We start from the raw sequence: 27,648 nt of genomic DNA, 5'->3' as shown, positions 1-27,648 counted from the left end.
AGCTAGAGAACAGGAAAGAAATGGAATTCCATCATGTTCTGGATTTAAGTGCCAGCACTTCTACTTGCATTAACTTTATTTATTACACAAATAAGACATTTACAAAGCACAACATGAAAGGTATGTAACAAAACAGACATTGGTTTTACAAAAAAGTGCTTACAATTTTTTTCCATGTGTGTGTTTTCCCCTTTTGTTTTGTATTTAAATAAATAGTCTCGAAGGTCTGTATGTTCCCAGGCTGCTCTTAACAAGGTAGTGAAGACGTTTGACTGCAACGTGCTACCGCCAGGTGATCCACTCGAGGAATAGACCCTGGGGGGAGGCTCAAGGCAGAGTGGGTCCTAGGTGACCCTGGACAGAGCTCAACTGGCCACTTACCATATGATTGTGATTGGGGCTTTGACCATTAGGAGTGAAAATCAAAGGAAAGATTTGAGATCCCCAAGGCCAGGGATCAGGCCCAAGTAGCTAGCTCCTGTTAAGTCAGTGCCCGGGGGACGGGGTGGGGGACATAAGTTTCCGTTGGATGAGTTCTGAACTGTGCTACACTCACCACATTGTGAGTGTTGCTTTCTTTGTCCTTAGCCAGCTGTAACATCTTTGGAAGGGAGGGGATTCAGGTTCCCTTCTCGGTCCACACTCAAGCCTAACCTTCCTCCAGGTCTCAGAGCAACTGGCTTATAGGTTCTCATTTAAGTGCCAACTTCAAGCATATGAATTCTGAAAGCTTATCCAGACTCAGTGAGATTAAGAGTGTTGTGATCAACTAGGGATGTCTGCCATGGGTGAAAATGGGGACAGCAGCTGCATATGTTTCTCTGTCCTATGGTCGTCTTCCAAAGTAGGAACGAGGACTTGAGCTAAAACATGGTTACTAGCAGCCTCTAGTGGGAAATGCACCAGGTCTCCAAGTAGTTCTAGAATTACAGGATAAGCTTGAAACAAATGGGCATCCCCTGAAAACATAAATCACGGTTGTGTATTGCCCAAGCCCTTTGTTCAGAGTGGAAGGGTTGCAGCAGAATAGGATGAATGTGAGCACAGCTATGTCTGGCCTCTGTTCTCAGGAGTGGGTGGGGCAGGGGCTGGGCAGGGCTCGTGGTACCAGCTGGAACCCTGGGTGTGGCATACTCACCTAGGCAATGGGCAGTGGGCACCTCTCTCTAATGACAGATGGTTCAGAATTAACATTCTGGCTGCCATTTCACCGGGCTCTGCTCCCTGACTCCCCATAAGTGGTCCTCCCCAAGAGAAGACTTGGCCAGGCACCCCTATCAGGAGTAAAACAAGTAGCCAACAAAGGTCCCCAGATCTAGCCTTCTCAGACATTCAGAAGTGTCATTTCTGCCATGATTCTGCATATGTGACAGATAATGAGATGGGGGTAAAGTCTCCCCTCCACTCACGCTTTCCCTTTCCGCTCCTTGGAATGGTTTGTGCTTCTCCCAATCCAGTGCCCCCCATCCCTCCCTGGTCTGTCTGCCTCCTGGTCCGGGCAGGCCTCCATCTCTGCCTTATTGGGCCTCTTAGGGCTGGTCAGTGTCTCTTCTCTTTCTGAATTAACTTGACATAACCAGACAGATGGAAATGATAAAATTAGAACACAGCTTTCCTTTGGGGACATCCCACAAACTGTAGAGTTTTCCAGACAAAAGCAACAGAGTGGATAACACTGGGGGTTGTTGGCTATTCAGAATTCAGAGATGGTTCCAAGGAAGTAGTGCATAAAGACCAATATGAGGGGAAAGAAAACCTGTAAATTAGGAGGCTGTTGGCGTTGTACGATTCCATTTGCCTTTTGCTATTGTGATCAGCTGAAGTTGAAGATGACTCCTGTTTAAATGGGAAAAACAGGCTGTTGTTTTCACCCTCATTCCAAATTTCAGGGAGCTCTGCTTTCCAAGAGGAGGACTCTGTGGTGCTCCTGGGGGTTTCTGGTTCTCAGCAGGAGAGGGAAAGGCTAGGCCTGGGGGGCCAAGCTTGTGGCGGGCAGGATGGCGGGTGGGGGTGAATGCGGAGGCTGTGGATCCTGGCTGTGACTGGGACACTGGATCTCAGCAGCTGAGGGGCAGCTGTGGGGTGCCCATGGGCAGATGCACAAGTGCCGGCAGCGTTAGTACTGAAAAAGGATGACCTGCAAGAGGAGGACATGGGAGGGGGCTGAGCTGGAAGCCGGCCCCACCAGGCAGCCTCCAGGGGACCTCAAAGGCATGGAGAACTGGAGAATGAGGTTGGGCTCAGGGCCTAGATTTGGGTTTAAATTCTGGCTCCACCAGTTTACTTGCTGTGAGAACCTGGGCAAATCACACCCCTCTCTGAGCCTATTTCCTAAAATAAAATGGGGATGACAGGAAAGATTCAGTAAGCTCCCACAGCAGCAGCAAAGGGATCTTGAACATTTTACCCTGCACCTTCCATGAATTATTTCATCGAAGCCACACCTTGACCCCATGGGGGAACCCCACCATTATCCCTATTTCACAGAGAAGGCACTGAGGCTCAAAGAGGTAGCAGTTGGTGAGCCCATGGTCACAGAGCTAGGAAGAGGTAGACTCAGCATCAGAACCAGGCCTGACTCCAGAGCAAGATCTCTTTACCCTACCGCCTCTACCTCTCCAAGGTCACCATGACAATAGCCACTGACTGTTTACTACCACCAGGCAACAGACTAAGCACTCCATGCATGCTTCATTTTGATGGAGACAAGAGGCATGTGACAACTTTCCTTCCTCCAGTGAGGCACCTAGCTGACACACTGCCACCCACACATCCAGCTCTCTGAAGTTCTGATCAAGAATTCCTAGCTGGTTTACCATGAACAGCTGTAGAATTTAGTCCAATACTTTTTCTCCAACTAGTGACAGGATCATATGGCTTTTTCCTTTCCTCTGTTAAAATGATGACTTTTGGGGGTGGATCTTCCAATGCTGAACCAACACTGCCATCCCTATAACAAAACCACTTTCTACATCCTGCCAGATCTGACTTCCAATAGTTTGTTTTGTTAAACAAATTTCTATCTGTGTTCATACTTTTTCTTCTATTATCTTTATCCAGTTTTAGGATTAGCACAATGTTGAGTTTCTAAAATGAGGGGAGAAGCGTTCCTTTTTTCTGCTTTAATTGTTTGATATCAGTTAAAATGTTTATGAGCCTGCTGTTGTCATATAGGTAGGTTTTCAAGCTAGGAATATACTTTCTTTAATAGGTGCTATTCAAATTTTATATTTCCTCCAGAGTTAGTTTCATTAATTTGTCTTCCAAGGTACTTCTTAGAAGTTGTCAAATTTATTTCAAAAAAGATTTTTGTAATATGCTTTCTATATCCTTTTAAATTCTGTAAAATCTGTGGTAATGTCTCCTAGATCTTAATATTGTAATTTTAAAAAATGTATAACTGATATTGTGTAACAGGAAGAAAAGGTCTAAAAGAGCAGGGGAATTGGGAGGGGTAGGGGAAGGGAAAAAAGGGAAAGGGAAAATATGAGAAGAGGAAAAAAATGGAAACAAGGTCTTTGCAAATAGGGAAGGGTGGAGGGGGTGAAGGGAGGGCAAGGGAAGGGGGAAAAAAGAACCAAGAGACTCATGTAATGGTACAAGATCCCAATGATGAATGTAACTGTATTTTATACCAAAAATGTACCAATAAACTTAATGAGGGGAAAAAAAAAAGTTTTGGGCCAGGGATTTTAGCTCAGTGGTTCTGCTGCCTGCCTCACAAGTGCAAGATCCTGAGTTCGATCCCTGGTACCGGGGAAAAAAAAGTTCTTATCTAAACAGTATCATATTGCATAAATTCTTTTGTCATTGATTTTACTTTTGGCATTATCGATATAGAAGCATGTTGATTTAGGTCAATTATATTAATGGCTTTACACTAACCTACTATACTAATACACTACAATTTATCCATTCCCCTACTTCGGGCATTTTAGGTTGTTTTCAGTTTTTCACAATTATAAACAAGGGCATAATAAACATCTTTGTGGAAAAAAAAAAAAAAAAGAATTCCTAGCTGGCTGGTCAATGGGATGTGCCTTTTCACAAGAAAATATGAGTGGATTTCAAGCTGCCCAAGGACATCTAGTGGGCACAACCACATGCTTAATATGCTCTGATCAGGAACAATTCTTGCCTGGCAACAGTCACCAGAGGAGCTGGGGGCAGAAAGCAATGATGATGATTCTTCATGGTACCCCCGTGAGTACGGTAGCTCTCCCCCATTCACAGTTTCCATAATCTGTGATCAAATGCAACCCCAAAACACTAGCATTTGTCATGGCTCTTTCAAAAGAGAGAGACTCCATTCATGTAACTGTTATTTATTATAATATATTGCTATAATTGTTCTATTTTGTTATTAATTACTGTTGTTAATCTCTTGCTGTGCCTAATTTGCAAAAGAACCTTTATCATAGGTATGCATGTTTGGGAAAAAAGTATATATAGGGTTCGGTATTATCCATGGTTTCAGGCATCCACTGGGGGTCTTAGAACAAATCCTCCACATATTAGGTGGGATTTTTGTAATCAATAACCAGAACCTATGGAGCACTTTCTGTGTATCAGGTACTGTGCTAGACTCTTCATATCATTGCATTTCTCTCCACAGCAGCTCTAGGTGGTGGAAATTACTATTATGACCATTTTGCAGATGCAAAAACTGAAGCTACAAAAAGCTTGTGCTTCAGAGTCTCAGAAGAAGGAGGTAGCAGATATGGGACCTGGGAATTCCAGAGCTCAGGTAACATTCATCACCTGGCCTCCGGTACTGTTCCCCTTTGCCCTGCAGGATATGTGGCTTTGGGCTCATTAAGAGAAGCTTGCTCAAAAGGAATGACCCTAGTCAGACCCTTCCCCTCCATGACCCTCAGTCTCTCCATCTGATCAATGGTTGCTTGGTTCTAAAAATCTTCCAAGGGCTATAGTTGTGGGATCAGGAAGAAATGTGGTTCTGGAAAAATCACAGGGATGTGTGGCCAAATGATGACGGAGTGGAGACAGGAAGCTCCTCTGAGAACATCCAGGGCATTGTTCTGGCCAGGCCAGTGCTGGTCTGGATGAGCGGGTTCAGGGACCAGCCCTAGCAGGGAAACTGAGTCTTCTCACAACTGGGTTGGCTCAGGCATGGAGGGGATTGGGAGAAAGCCGTGGGGTGCTGAGCTGACTGGCCAGCCCAGACCCTGTGACCCACCAGGATCTGAAGGTCCAACAGGATGTGAACAGAAAGATCCCTGGGAGCTGGCAGAAGGCCTCACAGTGAGAGGGCAGTAGGTCATGAAGGCGGGAGACACCCTTTAATGCAAAACTTCTGGATACAACACTGGGGACACAGCCCAGAAAGAGAGAATTCTGGCTCAGCAGACAAACCCAGGGGCCAGAAACCCAGAGCCAAAGCTGCCAGAGCCTTTCCTGGCTCATCTTTCAGGCTGAACCATACATAACCACAAACTTAGCCAAGCAACCAGGAGAAAAGGGCTCCTCTTTAAGTGCTGAGACCAGCCCCATACACTTCCATGCCCCACCTGCTTCCCTCAGTGGCCTTTCATTATATGGCCCCTGTCAGCTACCCCCAGTTCCCTGGGCCTCAGCCACACTAAACTCCCCACTCAAACCCGCTCCTCTGTGCTCCTGTGTGTACACTTGCTCTCAACGTGGAATGTCCTTCTTCTCCCCAAGTGTGACACTCCCCCTTCTGGGTCCTCCAAAGTCATGGTTGTCCCCCACTTGAGCTGCATCACACTGCAGTGTAACTAACCATGTCCTGCTCTAAGCCACAAGCTCCGTGTGGGCAGAGATCATGCCAGCTTCCTTCCTCAGTCGCAGTGCAAGTCTAAGAGGACGAATTCTCAAGGCAGGCAGTCCTAGGATTAAGGTCTGCTCATGCTCGGTGTAACCCTGGACAAGGCACTGTTTATGAGCCTCAGTTTCTACAGGTATGAAACACAGATCATCATAATCATCCTCCCAGAGAGGCTGTGAAAGATGATGTCAGAGAGACCACTATATAAACTCTCAAGTGCTACGCAAACTGCACAGACTTCAGAGCCCAATAGATCCACTACATTCCTGGACAAATTGTGTCATCTTTACTTGAGGAAGGCCATCTCCTTACCCACAAGGTGGCTGGGAGGTATCAACTAGACGATGTGTGCAAAGTGCTTGTCTCAAACAGAAAGAGCTCAATAAGCAGCAGCAGAGTGGACTTTCCTGGGGTGTTCTTACCTGCTCTCAGATTCTTGTGTTGACTACCACCATTTACTTGTAAATATATCTGCCCAACTAGGCTGTCTAGATCTCTACACTATAGACATTCCCTGGTGATGTCCTTCACAGAGCCCAGCACATGCAAAATAGGAGGCAGAGCTAGAGGAAATATCCTGAAGGAGTGCTCTCCACCCCACACTGCCCTTCAGAATCTCATGGGCTGGGCATGACACATGCAGATCCCTGTGTCCCTACTCAGACTTCCTTACTCAAATTTTTGGTTTGGGATCTATACCTTTCCAAGCTTCCCCCGTGATTCCAAGATTCACCAAGACCGGAATCCACTGGACTGGAGGGTCCATGAGGACCCTTTCATCTTTAAAAGCACTGACCTTCTCTGCCTAGACCCTGGTACCTGCTGACACAGGGTGGCTTCCTGCCTCACATGGCACATCCTTCCACCCAGCCTCTCAGAGGACCACCACAGTGATGCTTCTACAAGACCTACCACCTTCCTCCCCTGCTGCCCCAGAATGAAGTCCAAATCCTCCACCTGGTAGCCCCAGAGCCCTGTTTCTCACCGCTTTTCCCCTTAAGCCTTGTGCCAGGATCACTGAAGGGCCCACAGTTCCCTAAAAGTCAGGATGGCTTCTGCTTTCCTTGATATACTCTGATTCAGCTTCCAGGCTGGGTTCCAATGCTGCCTTCCTCTAGGAAATCTTCCCAATCTCTATCCTTTGCCCCACTCCTTCCCATATCCCACGGGTTCCTCATCACAGTTTGATCACTGACTTCCCTTCTAGTCTGTGGCCCTCTCAAGAGCAGTGACCATGCTTTGCTTATCTCTGTGAAGTAAGTGAATAAATGTACAGGTTCTCACCCAGGCCTTGACCTTGAGCTACGTGGGCCTCTATTTTACTACTTCTAAAATGAGGGTCTGCCTTAGAACAAAGGCTTTGAAGGCTAACTGAAGTGGCTCAGAGCTGAGAAAGAAGTGAGGCTCCTACCCTCTCTGTGGTTTCACCAAGCAGCTCTGTCTACTTTCACCTGCATTATGGATAAGACTAAACACAGGGTTCTAGTGCTCACAAAACAAAGCCCCCAAGCCACTGGACTGGTACGTCTAAGCACTCCTCTGGATATTTAGTCCAATGCCTGAACAACCAGAGATCCAGTTCCAAAGCGGGGGCCCTGCCAGTTGACCAAGGTCTCTTGCCAGCCTCCTATCCCTGAGCCCCACCAGGGATTCACTCCCAAAAGGCAGGAGTAGAAAGGAGGAAGAAGAAAAGTCAGTGAGACGACAGGAAGCAGAAATCTTCCCTGGAACCTCAAAGCTTAGGTAAAGGAAATTCTCCAGTCTGAAGAAGAGAAGGCCATGCAGCCAGTGTGGGGAGGGGGCCTGCAAGGGGATCTTTGGAGTGGCCGTGCACATGGAACAAACTGGCAGCTGCTCAATTGACTGATTCGAGGGCTCGGTGGGAGACTGAGCAGGCTGGGTAGAGATGGTCTGCCTCAGAGGGACATGGTGCCCGCTCAGTAACAAGGACTGCTGCTGGAAACCCATCCCTGGCAGGAGAGCTCTGACCCACCAGGCCCAGCATGGCTCCATTTACCTTCTCACCCCGGTTGGAGAGCGGCCCATCCATGTCGGCTTTGAGGTGGACGGGGGGCGCGGTGTAAGGCAGTCGGCAGTGCACCTGCCCGCACTGTACCTGACCTGTGGATGAGAGGATGCCTTGGAGCCCATCCCCCATGCTCCCCACAGGATCCCACCTGCCCCACGCTCTGGAAGCTGGAGCCCACCTTGCCACTTACCACCTGGGTGGCCCCGGGCAAGACTTTAATAGGTTGGCCTCCGTGCTGTATGTGTACGGCTCTAAAGAGGGCTGGGCTAACTGCCCAGCTCACCGACAAATACTCTTACATGAATAGGTAGTGAACACCTCTTGCAAGCAAGTCTATACCCCATTTATCAGAGCCCCACCAGAGATGATTTATCGAAAACCTCCACGAGGACTCTGCTCTCACGGGTCACCACCCTAGTTACAACTGCAGCTGAATACCACCAGCCACCCCTCTCCTCCTAGTCCTCCCTTTCACCTTTATTTTTCTTCTTTAGACCTAATTACCTCACTTACTGTGTATTTTTATTGTTTATTTGACATTAATCTAGTTTTACTAACTCCACGAAGGCAGGAATTTTTATTTGTTTTTTAGATTGCTGTAGATTTCCAGTACTAAAATGAGACATGGAATCTATCAGGAACTCTTTAAATATTTGTTGTATGAAGTTTCATACCCTATTCCAATATCTAAAGCTGTTGGGAAAAATACACCTTTATGTCTGATCCAAATCTCTCATGCTTCAGCCTGTTTACCACTACGATGGAGAAGCCTTTGCCTGTCTCTTCTCCAGACTTCCTCTTTGGTCACAGAAAGGGCTCTGTACAGAGACTCACAATTGATACATAATTTGGGACAAGTCACGGTGCCCTTGTGAGCCACAGTTCCCTTATCCATAGAATAAACCAATTGTATTAAATTGAAGATTTCTAACTCTCTGGGTTTTAAAGGAATCCATAAACAGGCTCAAATTACTCAAACAGCTATGCATCTGTGCAATTTTCTGGGGCCCAGTTCCAAAGCTTTCATTAGATTCTAAGTTCTAAGGCTTTAAGAAACTCAGGATCCCATAACTTTAGTTAACTGCAAAGCAAAAATTCATTTTTCTGGGGTCTGGTTCTAGCACTTTCATCAGCATACAGCTCTAATGCTTCAGAACATTCAAGATTCCAGGATTTTAGTTAACTGTAAGCAAACTGCTAGGGTGACCTTCAGTCATGTGGAAAGACGTGGCAGGTCCAGACCTCTCAAGCATCTTCTACCTCAAGATGGGCTCCACCTCCAGGGGAAGAGGGAAGGGTCCTCCAGCCCCTTTACTAGGCATCAAAGAGAGATCCAGACTTCAGCAATGGAAATGTGTGGACAGAGTCCTGGCTGCACTTCAATGGGGCCACCTAGATCCATTACAAATTCCACACCAAGCCTTAGCTGGTAGCTTAGACCCCTGGTACCTAGAGCACTCCTGGTCCTCAGCATCATTAACAAATATGTAATGGGTTCTATGCAATGCTGAACCTAAGCCACTATTTAGAAATGAGAAGGGAAAAGTGTCCCTCCTGCCAGGCAGATGGTTCAGAAATGGAACATATCGAGAGGCATGGTTCCATCTGGCAGCCTGGTGCTGCAGACAGGACTGTGCACTCCTAGCTCTTCCAGTCAACCCCACCGCCATCACAAGAGTAGCTAATACTTATCTGACACTAAATGTTGAAGACTTTACATCAATTACCTCATTTGATGCTCACAACACTGCTTTGAAATAGGTACTCTTATTGGCCTCATTTTCTAACAGATGAGGGAACTGATATTTAAGGAAGCTAAGAAACTTGCCCAATGACACCCAGCTAGTAAATGGCAGGGTGGGATTTGAAGTTGGGCGGTCTGACACCAAACCCCACATTTGATCAGTAAAAGGTACTGGCTCGCACTAACAATGGGCCCTTGGTTTCCTCATCTATTTAAACGGATAGTGATCTGTGATGTTTAGAGAGCACAAGCAATATAGTGTTCCGTAGGCAACAGCTCTCTCTGACCTCCCTTCTTTGCCTCTTTTAGTTGGAGCCAGAGAAGGGAGGGTGTGTGTGTGTGTATGTGACTTCTGGTTGTTTGTTTGTTTTTGTCATCTCCAGCTCTGGGGAAACAAACCCAAAGGGAAAGAAAATCTGTGATAAGCACCTGCTCAGGAGCAGAGTCACTCTGACTGAACACTTACTCTCTCACTTCTCCAGGTTCCTGTTCCAAGGTCTCTTCACCCGGACTGGCCCCACATTCCCCTCCTTGTGCTCACTGCCCATCCACAACAGCCCTCCCACATTTACGAGTTTATTGTCCACCCATCTCCTCGCTGGAAGGTGAGTCCTGAGGAGCACAGCAGCTGGTCTTTTGGGTTCACTGTCGTGTCCCTGTGCTAAAATCACAGGGGATACTCAGCATTTTTACAGGGTGCACGAATCCATCCTCACCCTCTGAGAGGCATTATTAACATCCTGGTTTATAGTTGAGAAATCGAGGTTCAAGGAGGTGAGGTGATCTGCCCAAGGCCTCACGGCCCTGGCTGGTCCTGCCACACTGGCCTGTTCCCCCGCACGCACACAGCCAGGAAGCTCTCTGGGCCCACGTTTGTCCACGTTCAGTTTCCTCCAGTCCACACGCCTCACTAACTCCTACTGACTTTTCCCCCTCCGAGGCAGCCTCCCCTCTAGCATCGCCACATACTTCCAGGAGCTTTCCCTCAGAGACCACTCCGACCGACCATCACACACTCTGGCTACCAGTCCATGCTGTCTCGTCCACCAGAACGCAGGCTCTACACGGCAAGAGCCTTGCTCATCTTTGTCTTTCCCTAGTCCCTCGGCCCTGGCACAGAGTGGGTATGAGAAAAACATTTTGGGAATGGCCAAATTGCTTGCTTCTACCAAGGTTGCAGCCCCATTGAGGCAGCACGGGGAATTTACTCCTTCCCTGCAACTCCTAGGTCCTGGTGATTTCGGGGCCCACATCTTCACCCAGGATGCTCCGCTAGGCCTCCCCACACCTTGGCGCCCACACGCGCCCCTCAGCGTCCCCTTCCCCGCAGGCCCCGCGGTCCCCGTGTAGCGGTCACTTACTCTCAATGTAGCCGTGCAGGGTGACCATGCGCGCCCTCTCGGGGCTGCTGAACGGGGAGTAGTGGATGTCGTCGGACAAGGCGGAGGGGAGGCGGGTCGGGGGCGCCCCTGAGGGCGGCACTGGGTGCTGCGGTGTGTGCTTTTTATGACGCGCCCGGCAGTTTTGAAACCACACCTGGAACAACAGCCTCAGCAGCCTCAGCCTCCCGGAAAAGGGTCACTTCTGCGCCCGGGGGGCCCCAGGCGGGGCTGCTTCGTCGCCTCCTGAGGACGGGTGGCCACGTGCACCCCCGACCCTCTGCACCTCGACTAGTTCCAGGGCTCCCCCAGGCCCCGCCCCAGACCTGAAGGCCCCACCCACCCGGGCCCCACCTGGATGACCCTCCGGCTCAGGCCCGTCATGTCCGCCAGCTTCTGCAGCGTCTGTGCGTCGGGGTTGTTGTCCTGCGCGAACTGCGCCTGCATAACCTGCGGGGCGCCGCAGGGCGATGAGGCAGGGGCGCGCGGAGGTCTCCGAGACGCCGGCCCAATCAGAGGCTCTGGACCCGAGGCCACGCCTCAGGCAGCTACAGCCCCCCCCCCCCCGCCGCGTGGGTCCAGGCCGAGGGGGTGGGGCCAGAGGGCCGCTCGGCCCCGCCCACGCCCCCTCCGCTCTGGGCTCGCCTGGTACCTGCAACTGCTCGGCTGTGAAGGACGTCCGCGCGCGCTTGGCCGGCTTGGGCTGACTGTCCTGTTCCGAGGGCACTGCCCCCTCCAAAGTGAGGCCGTTCCCTGGGGGCGACAGAAGCAGCTGACCACGCGTCCCCATCTCTTCTAGTGGCAGCCTGGAAAGGACGGGGGTGGGGGGAGCTTGTCCCTGGAAGGGTCAGGAGCGGAGTGGGCCGGGAGTGGGGATCCCAGGGTCCCAGTCCCTGAGCTCAGTCTCTGGGGAAAGGACTTGTGTTTCTGGGCGTCCATTCGATACTGTTCTCTATGTGTCACAGCCCCTAGGAGAGGTGGCATTATCCCCATTTTACATGAAAGGAAACAGGCTCAGAGAGAAGAAAATCCCTGCCTGGAAACTTCCAGCTAGGGTCTGAAAGCTGGCTGATCCTAATGCTCCAAACTGGGCTCCCTCCTGATTAAACTGGGGGAAACCAAAGGCTGGTGGAGGTAAGAAGAAAGCAGACCACAGAACTGTAACTGAAATTTTATAAAAACAAATGGAAGAAAGATGGAAGGATATACACCAAGCTGCTGGCACTGGTTTACCTCCGAGGAGTGCAATCATAGAGACCCTTTACTTTCACTATTTCGCCATTGAGGTCTTCGAGACAATTAAAATGTCACCTTACTTCTCTAAAATTTAATTTTTTTTTTTTTGGTACCGGGGATCGAACTCAGGACCTTCTGCTTTTGAGGCAGGCGGTGGAACCACCACTGAGCTAAATCCCCAGCCCTTTAAGGTTTAATTTTAAGATGTGTATTTTAGATATTCTCTTTCCAATTATGTTACTTTTACTATCATAATTGTCAACCACTAAATACCCATTTTATTTTTAACACTTCATTTTTTCTGACTACAAAATTAATACCTGGTCTTTATTAAAAGTCTAGAAAATTCCAATAAACACAAAAAAGGTGGAAAATCACCAGTAATTCCACCACTTAGAGATAACCACTGCTAACAATTTACTGTAATTTTTAAATTAGGACAAAAGCTATGTTGCAGGAATAAACACTCCAACGTACATAGATTTTTAAAAATCTGGAAAGATAAACACTAAAATGAGAGAGCAGAGCATTTAGAGTGATCTTGATTTTGTTTTCTTTTTACTTAACCATCTTTTCTAATTTTTCTATGATGAACATGTATCGTGTGTGCATGTGTGTGTGATTTTTAACAAACAAAACAGTAGCCCACACTGAGAGTTGATGAGTAAGGGAGATCTGAGGCCCCAAGTCTTCAACTTCTCATGCTCCCTGCACCACAAGAACCGGGTGTAATGGACAAGGCCATGACTAAAGGTGGTCCTCATCGATCCAGGTGTGCAAGGAGCCTGAGGTTATTGAAGATCATGGTGCTAAAGAAACTGACTCCCCAATTTCCATCTGCTGCCTTGCCTATACCACACTACAGATAACTGCCTAGCACCCCAAGTTCACATGCTCCCCACTTAGCCCTGATCCTAGCAGGAGAAGGTGACAGTCTTGGTTTGCCATGGCCAGGAACACTCTGGTGGTCCCTGATTGGTCCTTGGGCCAGGGCCTAGAAATTGAGCAAGGGTGGTCCATAACCTCCCCCAGAGGAACTGGGTGGGTGGTGAGGCAGAAATTTTGTGACAGTAATATCCCATAGCAAAGCAGACAAGGATTACTGTGCCTGTTTTTTTAGATAGAAAAATGAAATTCCTGGAGACAGCCCTATTTCAGCACCTTTCTGGCTTTATGAAGTCTGATTAGAGGGTCCTGGAGCCTGGGGGTGAGGTGGTACAGCATGCTATATTGTGCTATGCTGTGGAGTAAACAGCCTGGGCTTTAGCATCAGCCAGACCTATGAGCACATAACCTGTGGCAAGTTACATACTGCAGATAACCTCTGCCTTTTTCCTTACCTATAAAATGAGGATACAGCACCAATTTCCTAGATAAAGGTTATCTAAAATAATCCATGTTATAGGGAAAATAAGTGTCCACAGAATCTGAATCTGACAGGTGAGTTATGGAAAGGGTCCTTGCCTCTGCCCAAAGCCCAGCCTCTATTCCCTTCTCCAGCCCTCACTGCACCTGTGACTCAGCCCTCCAGATCCCTGGAAGAACTGGAGTCTGTCTCTGGGCCTGTATGTCTTAGAAAATCACAGTTATTAGAGCCAGAGGAAATTTAGGGATCAGATGATGCGATTGAGGCCCTGAGAGAAAAGGAAACTTCATATGTTAGCAGAGTATGCCGAAGCTGAGTCTCTAGACTTAGGGACTGGGTTCTTTGCCTTTATAGCCAATGGCGCTGGTCCAGGATGAAACTCCCACTCTCAAGCCTCTGGTTTAGTGTTGCCAGGATGGGAGTTGGAAGAACAGAGAATACAGCAACTCCAGGCCTGGCCCAGGCAGCTGGAAGGGATGAGCCCAGGCCCATGAGAGCTTTCCAAAGGTGGAGAAGGCTGACTCATTGAGAACCATCTGTCTCTAGGTATCATGGAGTACCTCCAGCCTTTACAATACATCGGCTCCTCTGTCTTTGAGAATATGTCCTGTCATTAGCCCCATTTTACAGACAGGTTAACACAGTTGCGGGGATTGGCAGCATTTCCTCCGGCTCTCATGCAAATGGTGGAGCCAGAGCGCATGCTCCGTGGCACAGCCCCACCTTCACAGTGCCTCCAGGTGCTCTAGGGAATGCCCAGTTTGCAAAGCAGTGTTGGTGGTATCTGCGGTGCTGGGTTTGGGTGGAAAAGGGCTCAGGACAGAGGTGCCTGACAGGGCTGGTTGGTTACCGTTCTCAGCGGCTCTCTTGAGGTTCTCGATCATGGTGTCGTAGTGGATGCGGCACAGCACCTTCTCCTCCACCAAGCCGAACTCTTCACCGGTGGACAGCTGGCGCTTGCACGAGAAGCAGGCAAAGCAGGCGAGGTGATAGGCATTGCCGCGTGCCCGCCGCACCCAGTCACTGGCGTAGATCTGCCGACCGCACCGGGCACACTTGGTCCCAAATCGACTGCGGGACAAGGGAGCAGGAGCAGGTTGGTAAGCCTCAGGCCAGCCATCTCTTCCCATCTCAACCCCACCCAGTGGCTTGCCGCACCCAGGTTTCTGGCCTCGGTGCATTTGCTCACTCATTAACCTTTTCTTGGATCCACTACCCTTCTACAGACAAGTCCCACCTACAAGGTGAGCTGGTAGGTGCTTCTATTTTCTTCTTGGTACTTTTATGACTTTTCCAAATTTTCTATGATGATCACTTACAGTTATAATGAATGTGATCATTAAAATATATCACAGCTGTTAGCAAAACGTAGTAATATTAATAGGCAAGTATTTGAGCACCACATGGCCAACAAGATTCTCTGTATTTTACATTGATTATCCCAATTAATCCTCATTTTACAGACGAGGAAAGTAGGAGTCAGGAACATAAAATAAGTTACCCTAAGTCACACAGCTCACAATGATAGGAATCCCAGCCAGGCTGACTGCAGAGATGAATAAACTATAGCCCTAACTGTACCAAAGCTCAGAGTTCCTTGAAAGGCAGAGACGTATTTACTGGCCCTGTGACCGTGGGAAAATTGTTTGACTCCTTTTAGTCCTTATTTTCCTTGCCCAGAGCTGAACTAGTCAACAGCAATGACTCCAAGTATTTGTTTAGTGCTTTACAGTCTATAAGATCCCACTAGTCCCAGACTCTGAAGAAGCCTTTGACATCCTAATAGTAAATGTTTAAAAAAAAAAAAAAAAGACAACAATAAAAGGCCCAAATCAAATGTTTCCTTAGCCCCTCAGGCCTTCCTTGATTCTGCTATTTCCCTTCTCCCTCCCTGCTTTGTGATGGGCTATTTTGTTAGCACCCCTCCAGAACGCTGCAGTCAGGCCCTGGCACCAGGGAAGGCTTGCTCAACCCTCTCAGCCTTGGTTTCCTCTGCTGTGCCATCACTGGCACTAAATCACACACTCCTCCCTCTTCAGAACTCCACATCCAACCCTCAGGGGCTTAGGGCTCTGGTTCCTAATGTCTCTGAGATTCATCTCCTCCTCTCCATCTCCACTGCCACTCTCCCTCTTAGACCACGTTCCCATCAGGCAGCCCTCTCTGCCAGTATCCCTAGTTTTCAGTCTCGCCCTGCCAACTCATCCTCTACACTGCAGCCACAGCAGTTCCCAGCATGCATGTTGGAATCCTGTGTACACCCTACCTACACCCACCTTTGGTGGCTCCACTCTCCCCTCAAGATCTCATCCACGTCACTTAAGGCTTAGAAAACTCAGCAGACTGCATCCTCTTCGGGCCCTCCTCCTTCCTGACCTTCAAAATCTCTCCCACCCCCATATCCAAGCATGAGTCCTGTCAGCCACAATGGAAGGTCAGTCCCAGGTCTGCTTGGCCCACTCTGAAGCACTTTGCCACCTCCAGGCCTTTAGTCAGACTAGTCCTTTCCCGGACATGTCTTAGCGTCGGTCACTTCGGTTTGTCAATGTCTAGCTCTCAGGTGGTTCATCCCAAGCATTCCTCGGGGGAGAGAGCAGATCAAGATCTGCCACTCTGTCTCCAGGAATGACACCCTTCCACTCCGAGGAGCATTAGGAAGCGTCTGTGAGTGGCCCGAAGAAACAGCGCGGCAAAACCGCTCTGGTTACAGCCTGCCTTCCTTGGTAAATTCAAGCAATTGACGGTTGATAAAAATGTTACGTTGTACTGAGTACGGGATAGCAGCGGCCTCCGGCTACCAGCAAGCGCCCAGGGAGAGCAAGGGTGCTCATCCGACACCGTCTTCCGGATGGGTTCGCTCAAGCCTCCGGACCGGGAAACTGCCTCTCCAGGGAGAGGCCAGCACGGCCTATGGGCTTTGTTCCTAATTCTGCAGCAAAGGGCCGAAGGATCAAACCACTTTGCCCATTCCAGCGGGATGAGGAGCACTTTCTGGCCTCGGAAGGAAAGCTGGCTTTCCACCATGTGTGCTTAGGAAGGATGGAGTGCCCACCCATGCGCAGAGCCCTTACTACGGATGGTGGTGAGGGGGGTCCTAGGCACAACGCCTTCTTTGCACACCCTGGCTTTTGTCGAAACCGCGTGAAGTTGCGACCCTGAAACCGATTTTTCACACGTGGCATTGGTGGTTCAGATACTGCAAGTGACTTAACTTCAGACCGCACAGAGTGGGCCCAGGGTTGAGTCTCTCACCGAGGCACGTAACAGATCTAGAACCTGCCGAGCAGCCAGTCTGGGTATGGGACGACCTAGGACCCCAGGAGAACGAAAAAGAAGGGGACCTGGTCTGGCCGCTGGGTATTACGCGGGCGTGGGTCGTGGTTTCTGAAAACTCTCGCGCGCAGGGCCGGGGCGCAGGCCCCAGAAGGTGGGAAGTGCATCCTCAGAAGACAGAAAAGCCAGAGGGGGGAGGGTCCCAGCCTTCAGGGGCAGGGAGGGAACAAGCGGCTGAGCCCCCGCCTGTGACCTCTGTGCGCTGCGCCAGAATGTGCGGGTCCGAGCCTCGCCAAGGCTGGGTGGGGGGATTCCTCCTCCGCCAACACTGAGGCTCCCCTCGCACCCCTGGTCTTCCTTCCCTGCGAGTCCCCGACGTCCGAGTCCGCACTGCGCCCTCACAGGTAAACCACAGAGCCCCCAACCTCTTGCTCCTAAGTGGACACTGCCAAGTGACCTATCAGCAACTTTCTCGCCTTCCGCGGATCACCCCAGAGGTCAGGAGCTTTCCCCGCCCTAGGATCTCGGAATTTGCTGTGACTCGGCCCGGTCCTGTCAACGAAATCGTCCTTGGAATGGGGATAGGGGTGTCATTATGTATGATTGGATGATCTAGGGCCGCTCCCGCAAAGTGTCCCCCACCCAGGACAAGGGTCTACTACAAGAACAAAAGGTAGGAGGAGGCTTACGATTGAGGCTCTGACAAACCGACAGACTCCTTCCTAGGCGGGCTTGGAGACTCGAGCCGCCCTAATGCGGAAGCAGCGAAATGGGCGGCCCAGACAACGAAACTTCAAGAAAGGGGTGTTCAGGAGCTGAGAACCGAGCGCCAAAAGGATTAGGGGCAGTTCCTATGGCAGCCCAGGCTTACTGTGAGGTCTGAACCTCGAGCGCTCTCCCCTGGGTCCCGGTGCGCCGGAGGTAAAGACCAGAAGGACTGAGGCTCTTTGGAGACGGAGAGGTGTCCAACCGCGGCGGCGCATCCTCACCGTCGCAGAAAGGAGTAGCGCGCGCCTCGCGCACCGCCAAGCCCTCTCTCCTCGATCTGGACGCTCTTGGCTGTGCAGCGGGAGCTGTGCGCCCTTGCCCGGGTCGGCTTGGAAACCTAGCAAAGGCTCAGTAAATATTTGTCGGATGAATGCGCCCATCGGAGTTTCGCTACGACCCCCCCTTCCCTCCTTAAAAAACCTACACCTTTCTTGGATGAGGAAGGAAACCGAAGCTCAGAGTGGGAGCTCCAGTGTTAGGAAGCTGGTGGATGAGCCGAGGCGCTGAAACTCAAACTGGAGTTCGCTCGTTTGGGGCTGCAGATGCTCATTGGACGGATGGCCTTAGAGAAATTCTAAGAAGCGAACAAGGAGGGCTGGAGGTGGAGCTTTGCTTATTCCCTGTGTTCCTTCCCTACTAAGCAAACCCTTAGGGGAAGAAGCCAGAAATACCAGAACCGGCAATGAAGAGGTTAAAGCGGCCAGCGCCCCGGAGGTCTCGGCCGGAGGCCCCTCCCCTTCATCTCCCCTCGGCTTTCCCCTAACATCTGTCCCCCAACAGCTGGAGGCTGCTGGGTCCGCTCTCCACCACCGCGGTGGGGGGCCCGCTCTCAGGCTCCCGACCTCCCCCTGGGTCCTCACTTTCAGGGAGGGGGTGGGGTTCTCCCTCTGGAGTTCAAGAATAGCGCTTGGGCTCAAGGTGGAAGGCTAGAGAAGGCTGGGGCCCTGCCTTCAGTCCAGTGGACCAAGCAGGGAACTGGAACTTCAGCCAGTCACCTCAGCACTCTAGTCACCCTACCCCTACGAACACAAGGAGGGGGACAGTTAACCCTTTATTCCCCAGTGCCACTGCAGAAGGGAAGAGGGACTCGGATTATCTGACCTTGGCGAAGTTGCTCCTCCAGGACTCCCAGGGCCACCGGGGGAGACAGCTACACCTAAGCTCTCTATGTGAAGCACTCTCTACTTGAAGGCATGTGAACGGGGTTGGGACTCTTGGGGCCAACAGAGAGGGACCTTTGCCATTCCACAGGCTCCACAATGCACAAAGAGGTGGCTGACAAATCTTCCTTGCACAAGAAGAGTATGAGGATGTCTTGGTGCAAGGATGGTGGAGTTAGGTGTCCATGGAGTTTATCTAGGCTACTACCACTAATTAGCTGCATGATCTCACCCTGCAGCCCTCAGTTTCCTCTCAGATTATGAGATACCCTTTTCACAAGGGGAACGTGAGGATTAAATGAGACAAAGCAGTAAAGAATTAGCAAGGTTCCTGGCATAGAGGACTCCATATATTCAGGTGATAGGTGGCCTCACTCTTGCCCTGGCCCTCTTCCATGCTCTTGCTCACTCTGTGACCTGATCACGTTACTTTCCACTTTCCCAGGACATAGGTCTCCCCAACTGTGCAACAGGCATGATGCCTCAGGAGGCTGAGCTGGCCACGCCCTATTTGTGCAGCAGGAGCTGCAGGTAGGAGGGCAAGAGGGGGCTAGGGAAAGATGTTCCGGATTGTGGCTGCTATAGGCAGTGAAAATATGCACGGCCCCAAAAGGAACACTATTTCTATCCCAGAGTTTTCTTCACTTTGTGTGTGTGTGTGTATGTGGAAGATCTTAACAGAAAAGTGAAGAAATTAAAAACCCTATTATATTTCCCTGTTGGTAATTTTTTTTTCCTGCAAGGATTCACAGACAGCAAAGGGAGGAGGTAGGTGGGAATCAGGTTGAGCCCACCAGGCTTGCAAGGTCCTTTTTAAACAGTGAATTGGAGAAACTGAGGCAGAGAGGTCCAGAGGCCTGGCCAAGGACACAGAGCCAGTGAAAAATCCCCCTACACACACACACACACACACACACACACACAATGAGCCAGGAGCAGCACTGGACCTTGAAGCTGCCAATGTTCTGCAGCCTCCCTCCTTGGTGCACTTGGAGTTCCTTCCTAATCTCTAATTTCTGAGTCACCAATGTTGGCTCTGCCAATGGACAGCAAAGGAAGATCCACAAGACAGTGTCCAGGAGGGCCAAGATAGGGCATAGAATCTTGGAGAACCCTTTCCCTATGGGACAAGATTGAAGGTTGAGGACCATGGGATGTGCAAGTGGCCTCTCCATGGGGCCTTTCCCACTCTTCTTCCCCGCTTTCCTCCACCCTGGGAAGATCTTGGAATCTCTCTGAGAAGAGTGCTCCAGCCCACATACCCCCAGGAGAGGCCTAGAGAATCTCAACACAGGACCCCTCCCCAAGCACCAGCTCTTAAGAGGAGAGCTACCTCCCACAGAACACTGTCAACCTTCTCAAGGAGGGTTGCTGCTGTTCAGGGCACACAACAGTTCTAGCCTAGCATTCTGTCAGCTTTTTCTTTCCCTTTTGGGAGGTTTTATTATTTTTTACACAGGTGGGGCTCCCAGAGATGGGTTATGCCTGCAAGGAGAGACCTGGCAGGAAGAGAAATGTTTAGAAGAGCAACAATTCTACTCACATCCCAGAGAATGTGAGCTTTTATTCCCTCCATTTTCTTATCCAAAAATCTGGCTTAGTTTTGCCTTAGGGGCTCTCGTCACTGGAAAAGGATTAGCACTCATCATGGACCTGGACACACTGTCAAGAATGGCAGTGTTGGTAACTGAGGCACTGGTAGCCACTGTCACTTAGGGGGCTTTTATGGAGACATCCCCTCAGTGGCCTCTTTGGCAGCTCAAGGAGATAATCTTGGAAAAGGAAAACTCAGAGCAGAGAGATTCAGTGACATGGCCAAGGTCACAACTGGCCTAGTAGAGATCAGTCCCCTGCCTCTCCCCACAAGGGCTGCACACTACCCTCTACCCCACTGCAGCAGGGCAGGGCATTAGTGGAAGCTCTGAACAATGAAATCAAAGCCCTAGTTTTGATTAGTAGTCCTTCAACGTCTGGTAAAACATGGCACCAAGGAGGCTCAGTCTGGCAAGGGCATGAAGTGGGGCTGGAGAAGCAGGGAAGAAACTCAGGCAAGGAGTAAGCAAAGCTGCCAGGTTTGTTGTCACAGGGAGAGCCTAGACATCTTCCAGTTGGGTTCCTTAAGCTCCCTGGCAGCTGATGAATCCAGGGGACCCCAAAACAGCAGCTGGCTTTTTTTCCAAATGAAATCAGGCTTAGAGTAGGGAGGTGCTAGACAGCGATTCTAACCTCCATTTCCTGCCTGGGCCAAATCAACAGTCAGATGGGACAGTGGGAGGAGACACTACACTGGGGTTACACACCACAAAGTGATAATTCTTTTCTGTATACATGTGCACGTGCACACACACATAGACACACACACACACACACACACACACACACACACACAGCAGACCACAGCTCACCCTTCCTCCCTCAGTGCTGGGTGGAGGGCCTGAGCAGGAAAGCTCCCACAGAGGAGGGGATGGGAGTGCAGAGTGACCAGACTTCAGAATCTTCTCATCACACCGCACCCTCCCACCTCCAGATCCTCATCCAGATATGATCCTGTTGTGACCACCTTGTGCACACACACAGACACACATGTATACACACTCATCAAGGCTCAACATTCATGTATAGACCCACACTCTCTACACTCACACATGAACTAAAAGACAAATGTTTGTCTATAAAATCCCACATGCTAGCCACAAACGCCTGACCCTGCTCAGGACACTCACCAGCACTACTTCGTGGATTCCAGACAATATAGACGCACATACTCTTTGCACCAGGATCCCTAGGCCACCTGGTAGAGCACCCCCACCCCCACCCCAGCTGCAGGCTCTCCTACTCATCACATAAAGGAAGAGTCTGCCTCTTTAACCATGCTTCTTCCGGTTTCCTCAGAGAACCCCAGCCCTAAATGCTTCCAACATACCCCTAGGCTCAAGGTCTCTTTCAAGGTCCCTGGCATTTCAGTGCCAAAGGGCAGGGAGCAAATGGGGCCAGCACTGCAGTCCACCATATTCCTGACCCTCAGAGGCTCCTTTTGGGGCTGGGGTCTTCCCAGGAAGACTGAACCCATGATTTCTCCAGAAGCAGGGGAGGAAAAGCTGTATATGGGTTGGAAGGGTGGATTATAGGGAGAGCAGCTTTCTCCACTTCCTGAGAAAGCATTTGGGAACAGGCATCCCTCCCAGGAACCAGTTCTACACCATTCTTCTAAGACTCCTCGGCCTGGCCACCTGGTCAGGTCTGGTTCATGCTTCCCACTAGAATAGGGCAGACTGCCGCAGAGCCTCCAACACTGCGGTGACCTCGACCCCATGACCGGGTCAGGCCAGGGCTGCATCGGTACAGGTGTGGCGCGCAAGAGTCTGAGAAGCCGCAGCTCGAGATTGCTACTGGGCAGCGACAGCGAGCTGCCAGTGCGGCGCGAAGAGGGTGGGCCCGGGTGATCCAACTCGACGTTCAGGGCTGAGGCGCCTGTTTCTCTGCCTTCTAGTCCCAGCGGCCCAAAGCCAGCGCCTAGACCCAGAAAAAGGCTGAAGCTGAGACTGGAAACGAAGACGGAGCTGATACGGAACAGGCACTGGGACCGGGGCAAGACCCCAGGCTCGAAATGCAACACTCCAGCAACCACGGCAGGAACTGAGGCGGAGCCGAAGACCAAGACTGGGGATTAGGATGAGCACCTGTACGTGGGCTAGGATCTGAGACGGATGCCTGCCACGCTGGGATTTTAGGGCCAGAGCAGATCGGAACCCAGGACAGAGCCCAGGTTAGAGCCTGAGCAAGGAGAGTCCGGGTTCAGCTTATGATCCCTCCAGGGACACGATTGCAGTCTGAGTAGGGCTGCAGCCAGAGCTGGAGAGCACTGGAGATGCAGCCAGATGACGCCTGGAATCCGGGCGGGGCTGGCCAGAGTCCGGGAGGTCAGAACTCGACCAAGGGGCGCGAGGTTGGAACTGGAGCCTGAGACTCAGGCAACGCCGAGACAGAGCCAGAGACGCGACCAAAACCCAGCGGGCTGCGGGAACCAGAGGCAGATCGCCCGCCGAGCAGCGCGGCCTGGAGCCTTGGGTTCCGGACGCTGAGAGCCGGCGGGCTGGGCTGGTACCGCTCAACAGGAGTGCACTCAAGACTCCAGGGCTCAGGACACTGAGACCAGACGCAGTACAAGTGGCCTGGGTGTGCGCTGGGGACTGCCTGCCGCAGCACTGCTGGCCCAGCGGCCACAGCCTACCTGAAGTAGTCCATCTTGCAGAAGATTTCCTTGTTCTTGATGTAGCAGCTGTTCTGCTGCCTCAGTGATGTCCGACACACGGAGCACTCAAGGCATCGCACATGCCAGATGAGGTTGTTGACCTGGAGAGGGGATAGAGATGGGGGTCGGCTTAGCACCCCCTAGCCTCCCCAGCCTCATTTGCAGACTGAAACGCTGAAGTCCAGAAGGTGCATGTGACTCCCTTATTTTCCTTCTGTAATACTGAGGTTCAGGAAGTGGATATGTACACTTCCCATTTTTTTCAGACGGAAGCCTGGGCGCAGAGAGACACTAAGGCTTGCCCAAAGCCACGAAGTTGGGCAGCTGCTAAGCCAATGTTTGGAATTACACGAACCTGGCACTGGCCTTGCTTCCCTAAGGTCCCCTGGGCTACAACAAACACCTGCCAACACCTACCCTGACTCACCTTGAGCAGATACCGGTCCAGGATCTCAAGGCCACAACTGGAGCAGATGTTCTTGCCGGCAGACGGCACGGAGGAGGCAGCAGAAGGTGGTGAGCACACAGATGGTGTGCTAGGCGTACATGGGGAGGCCCGGCCCTCATCCTTGTCCAGAGAGCCTGCCAGGGCCTCGGCGTCCGACTGTGCCTGCAGCGGGGAAGAAAGACAGCAGAGCACTGAGCCAGGGCCCACAGCTGCCCCGAGCACCCAAGTGACAACGAAATCTGTCTGGGATATCGCGCCGTAGGCTGGAGGACAGGAATGGAAGGGCCTATTGGAGAGAAAGGGACAGCCCCAACTCTTAACACGGGCGTCTGGAGTGCGGGGAGCGGTCAAAGCCCACATTTCTGGCCGGAAAACCGAGGCTCAGAGAGAGGCGGCGTCCATACTGTGTCCCCCACCTCACCGATAAGCGGTTCGCGGCCAGAAAACCGAGCCAGGTGCCCAGGGCTGGGCTGTTGGGGGACCAAGGGCCGAAGGCACAGCCGAACGGACTCACCATGGTGGGCGGCGCGGTCCCTTCGAGACAGCGGGTGGTCGCTTTGCAGCCGGACCCTGGCTGGGCCATCACCTGGGGGAGGTGGGGTGGGGAATGCAGGCGGCGGCGGCTGCAGAACTGGCTCCGCGCAGCCTGAGCCCAGCGCCTCCCCGCGCCTGTTATATAAACCGGCGCCGAACAATGAGTCCTAACTTTGTAGTGGGCATTTAAAGCCCTTCCCCACAAAAGCGGTGTCTCTCTAATGAAGCAATTTGAATTTGGATTGGATTTTTTCCCTCTCTCTCCCCCTCTCCCTGCACTTAACCCATGGCTCTTGAAGTAATCGCTTAGTTCCCTTGCAATCCAAGCCTCTGAGGGGGGAAAAAAAACACGCGCACACACACAAACTACCTGCAATTAGAAATTGTCGTGAATGCCCAAGATAAGAGGTAGCCAGAGTGTCAATTCCAACTGTCAATCAGTGAGATCCATCAGGCCGCCCAAAGAATTGCAAATTTGATTTTTTAATGGTAGTAATTAAAAATCGAATTTTTTCTCTCTCCACCCACCCCCCCTTCCTCGCTTCCTTCTCCTCCTCTCGGCACAAAATGCAAAAAAGAGTAAAGAGAGAAAGAAAGAAAATTAAAAGGAGATGGGGGTGGTAGTGGTGGTGGTGGTGGTGGTGGTGGTGGTGGTGGTGGTTGAGAAAAATAAAACCCGGAGCGCGGGGAGCTTCGGCCCGCCCGCCCGACTCGTGCCGCGAAATTGAAGCGGCGGTAGTGACACGGATTCAGGCGCCTTTGGAGGGTCAGTCCGAGGGAAACCCAGAGCCAAAGGGATCGAGATCGGGGAGCGGGGGAGCGGACCAAAAAGAGAAAAGAGAGGCCTCCAAGAGGAGGCAAAAGCACCCTCCAGCCCCTCGGCGCGCTCAGGACCGGCCCCGCGTCGGGATTCTCAGCGTTGCGCCCGCACAAGCCCCGGCGCATCGGTGCTATCAGCGCCTATTCAGACGGACAATACCCGCCTCGCCTCCTCTTGATTCGCCTGTGTCTTTGCTAAATCGCTTTTTGAGAAATTCCTCCAACATTTGCATAATGTGTTCCCGCTTTCCTCGACGCCCCCCCCCCCTTGCTCGCGCGCGCTCACACACTCACAGACACACTCTCGGGCGCACCCCGCACCCCTCCTCCCTGCCGCCGCCCGCCACCCAGCCCGGCCTGGCTGGGTCGCGGCCCCTGGCCCCGGTCGCTAGCCCGCTCGCCCGCTCCCTCGCTCACCTGGTCGGTGGCCGGGCCGCCTTCGGCCGGCAGCCGGCAGCCCTCGGGCAGCGCCGGGGCGGCGTTCTCATGCTTCCAGTACATGGGCCCTGGAGCGGCGGGCTGGGCGGGCGCGCAGCGCGGAGAGCCTCGCGGAGGGGGGCCCCGGCCGCAGCCGGAGCAGAGGCTGCAGCAGGAGCAGGAGCAGAGCGGAGGCGGCTGCCCCGCAGCCCCGGGCCCGGCCCCAGCCCCCGCCCCCGGCCCGCGCGCAGCCCCGGCCTCCCAGGCTGCCGGCGCCGCTGCCTCGGAAGAAGGTCCCGACAAACTTGGAGAGGGCCCTGTCCCCTCCTTCTCCTCCTCCTCCTCCTCCTCCTCCTCCTCCTCCTCCTCCTCCTCCTCCTCCTCCTCCTCCTCCTCCTCCTCCTCCTCCTCCTCCTCCTCTCCCTCCTCCTCCTCTCCCTCCTCCTCCTCCCCCTCCAGCTGCGGCAGCAGCCGCCCTGCCGCTGGAGCTCCGCTCGGTTCAAGATGAGTCATGCGTGACCAATCCCCTCCCCGCCAAGGAAGAGCGAGACACACACAACGAGGCAGAGACCCAGAGACATGCACACACAAACACAGAGACACACAGACTCTCGGAGCTGCTGACAGACTCCAAGACTCCCTAACATACAAAGACGCTGGTGGGCACACATCCACATGGCCCTCACTACCGCCCCTCCCTCAAGGGGCACTCAAGGTCCTCAGACACAGCCCCACTCACAGGTACAAGAGGGACCCACGGTGATCCCCGCTGCAGAGATGAACTCCATATGAAGTCACACATACTCGGTTGAGGTGAACACTGTGCCTGGTGCGTTTGTGTAGATCCTGATATGAGTGATTACCTGCTCATATCATTTAAACCGTAACAAGGCATCCACATATATGCCACCATGCAGATAGATACCTCTACTCCATAATGGCCCAGGAGCCCACCAGCTCCTAAGGACTGAATGGCATTGGGCTTGGTGGGTGGTTAGTGGGAGAGGAGGGTAGATTCCCTCAATTCTCTTCCAAGGGATTGCTTGGGACATTCCCCTTCCTCTCAGGATTTACTTAGCCACGGAGTCCAGTGCTCACCTTGTCTAGAGTTCTACTGATGAGGAGATCGTGGGGAAGGCAGAGAGGCTCAGGGGTTTAGATAAGAGACCCAGCCTCGAAACACAGACACCTCAGACTCAGAGACAGTCTTACACACACTAACGCCCTATGGCATACAGACATGAGGGACATTTATAGCCTCAGCTCCCTTCTCCACATATAAACCGAGCCCAAAGAGATATGTGTAAATAGACATCTTCTAAAAACAAACACACACATTCAGACTCTGATCTAGCTCTGCAACAGCAAGACAGCATACACACCATCGCCTCGCCTCCATAATTGCCCTCATTTACAGATGTTCTTACACTTGTACACACCTTTATCCTCAAGAGAGCAAGGGCTCTCGCCAACCCTGTATCACCTCATATCCTTCACTCGGGCATCCCCAAATATGCACATGCATCCTCACCGATCGCAGGCCATCTGTTCATAAGCAGAAATGACACACATGTATGTACATGTGGGTTCCCAAGAGTTTCAGTCTAGGTCTGCACACGCAGAGGCACATCCCAACTGCACAGGCACACAAGGAGGTTTGCATACCCACACAATACAAGAGACCCATGCCCACGTCCTCCAAAGACACAATCTTCTCCTTTACACTGAAATCATCCCAGCCCAAGCTGAGGCATCTCCCAGCCTCTGCTTTTCTCTTATTTATTGCTCTCAAACATGGAAACAGAGAGAAAAAGTTTCTCTCTGAATCATAAACCTTTTACTCTAGAGAACAGATTGCAACATGGAAGTGGATAAGGTATGCACACACACAGGTGTACACATGTACACACGCACTGTCAAACATGATCACAGATGAACAGTCCCCTTCCCCTCAAATATCTCTTTTACTTGGTAATCCCAGCTACTATTCCTGAGTACTTTAATCTGTGCCAAGCCTTAAAATGCCAAGTATTTTACAATCATGATCTCATTTTTCTTTTCACAATAATGAGGCTGGGCAAGTTATTCACAATGATGAGGCAGCATCTCTTATGATGTGTATTTACTGACAAAGAAACTGAGGTTTGAGAAATTATTTGCTGTGTCCAACATGGTGCCAAAGGATAGTAATTGCTGTCTTGATAGTAATTGCTATTCTTGCTAGAGGCAAGAACTTAAAGCCAGATTCATCTGATGTCAGAGCTCAAACTCTGGATTTCCAGGCTATACACCTGACTGTATTCACTCAGCATGTATACACACACACACGCCCGCACACACACACACACACACACACACACACTTACTTTCCATACTCTGTTAAAACACATGAATATGACTTCATGGGCTAGGCCTGC

At 51.5% G+C, this 27,648-nt stretch overlaps 1 protein-coding gene across 2 annotated transcripts; it reads right to left on the bottom strand.

Moving 5' to 3' along the window:
• Nucleotides 1-36: 36 nt before the first annotated feature.
• Lhx6 (LIM homeobox 6) lies at nucleotides 37-25,855 on the bottom strand. 2 transcript variants are annotated; one of them, XM_004849437.4, is made up of 10 exons: nucleotides 25,232-25,855; nucleotides 23,976-24,047; nucleotides 23,441-23,623; nucleotides 22,993-23,114; nucleotides 14,411-14,631; nucleotides 11,611-11,711; nucleotides 11,313-11,408; nucleotides 10,941-11,115; nucleotides 7,824-7,927; nucleotides 37-2,137 (listed from the first exon to the last, which is right to left on the bottom strand). In XM_004849437.4, exons 1-10 carry the CDS (start codon nucleotides 25,742-25,744, stop codon nucleotides 2,117-2,119), a joined length of 1,608 nt encoding a protein of 535 aa, XP_004849494.2. In that variant the 5' UTR covers nucleotides 25,745-25,855; the 3' UTR covers nucleotides 37-2,116. The 2 variants fall into 2 exon arrangements, with proteins under 2 accessions (XP_004849494.2, XP_004849492.2); XM_004849435.4 differs by lacking the exons at nucleotides 23,976-24,047; nucleotides 25,232-25,855 and having other exon boundaries at nucleotides 1,491-1,836; nucleotides 23,441-23,900.
• Nucleotides 25,856-27,648: the final 1,793 nt, after the last annotated feature.

This window comes from Heterocephalus glaber, unplaced genomic scaffold (genome assembly GCF_053883595.1).
Source record: "Heterocephalus glaber isolate CG9 unplaced genomic scaffold, H.glaber_assembly_v1.0 deba00001479, whole genome shotgun sequence".
Taxonomy (NCBI): Eukaryota; Metazoa; Chordata; class Mammalia; order Rodentia; family Bathyergidae; genus Heterocephalus; species Heterocephalus glaber.
Note: the sequence above shows the minus strand (reverse complement) of the source record. Positions and strands in the feature narration are given on the sequence as shown.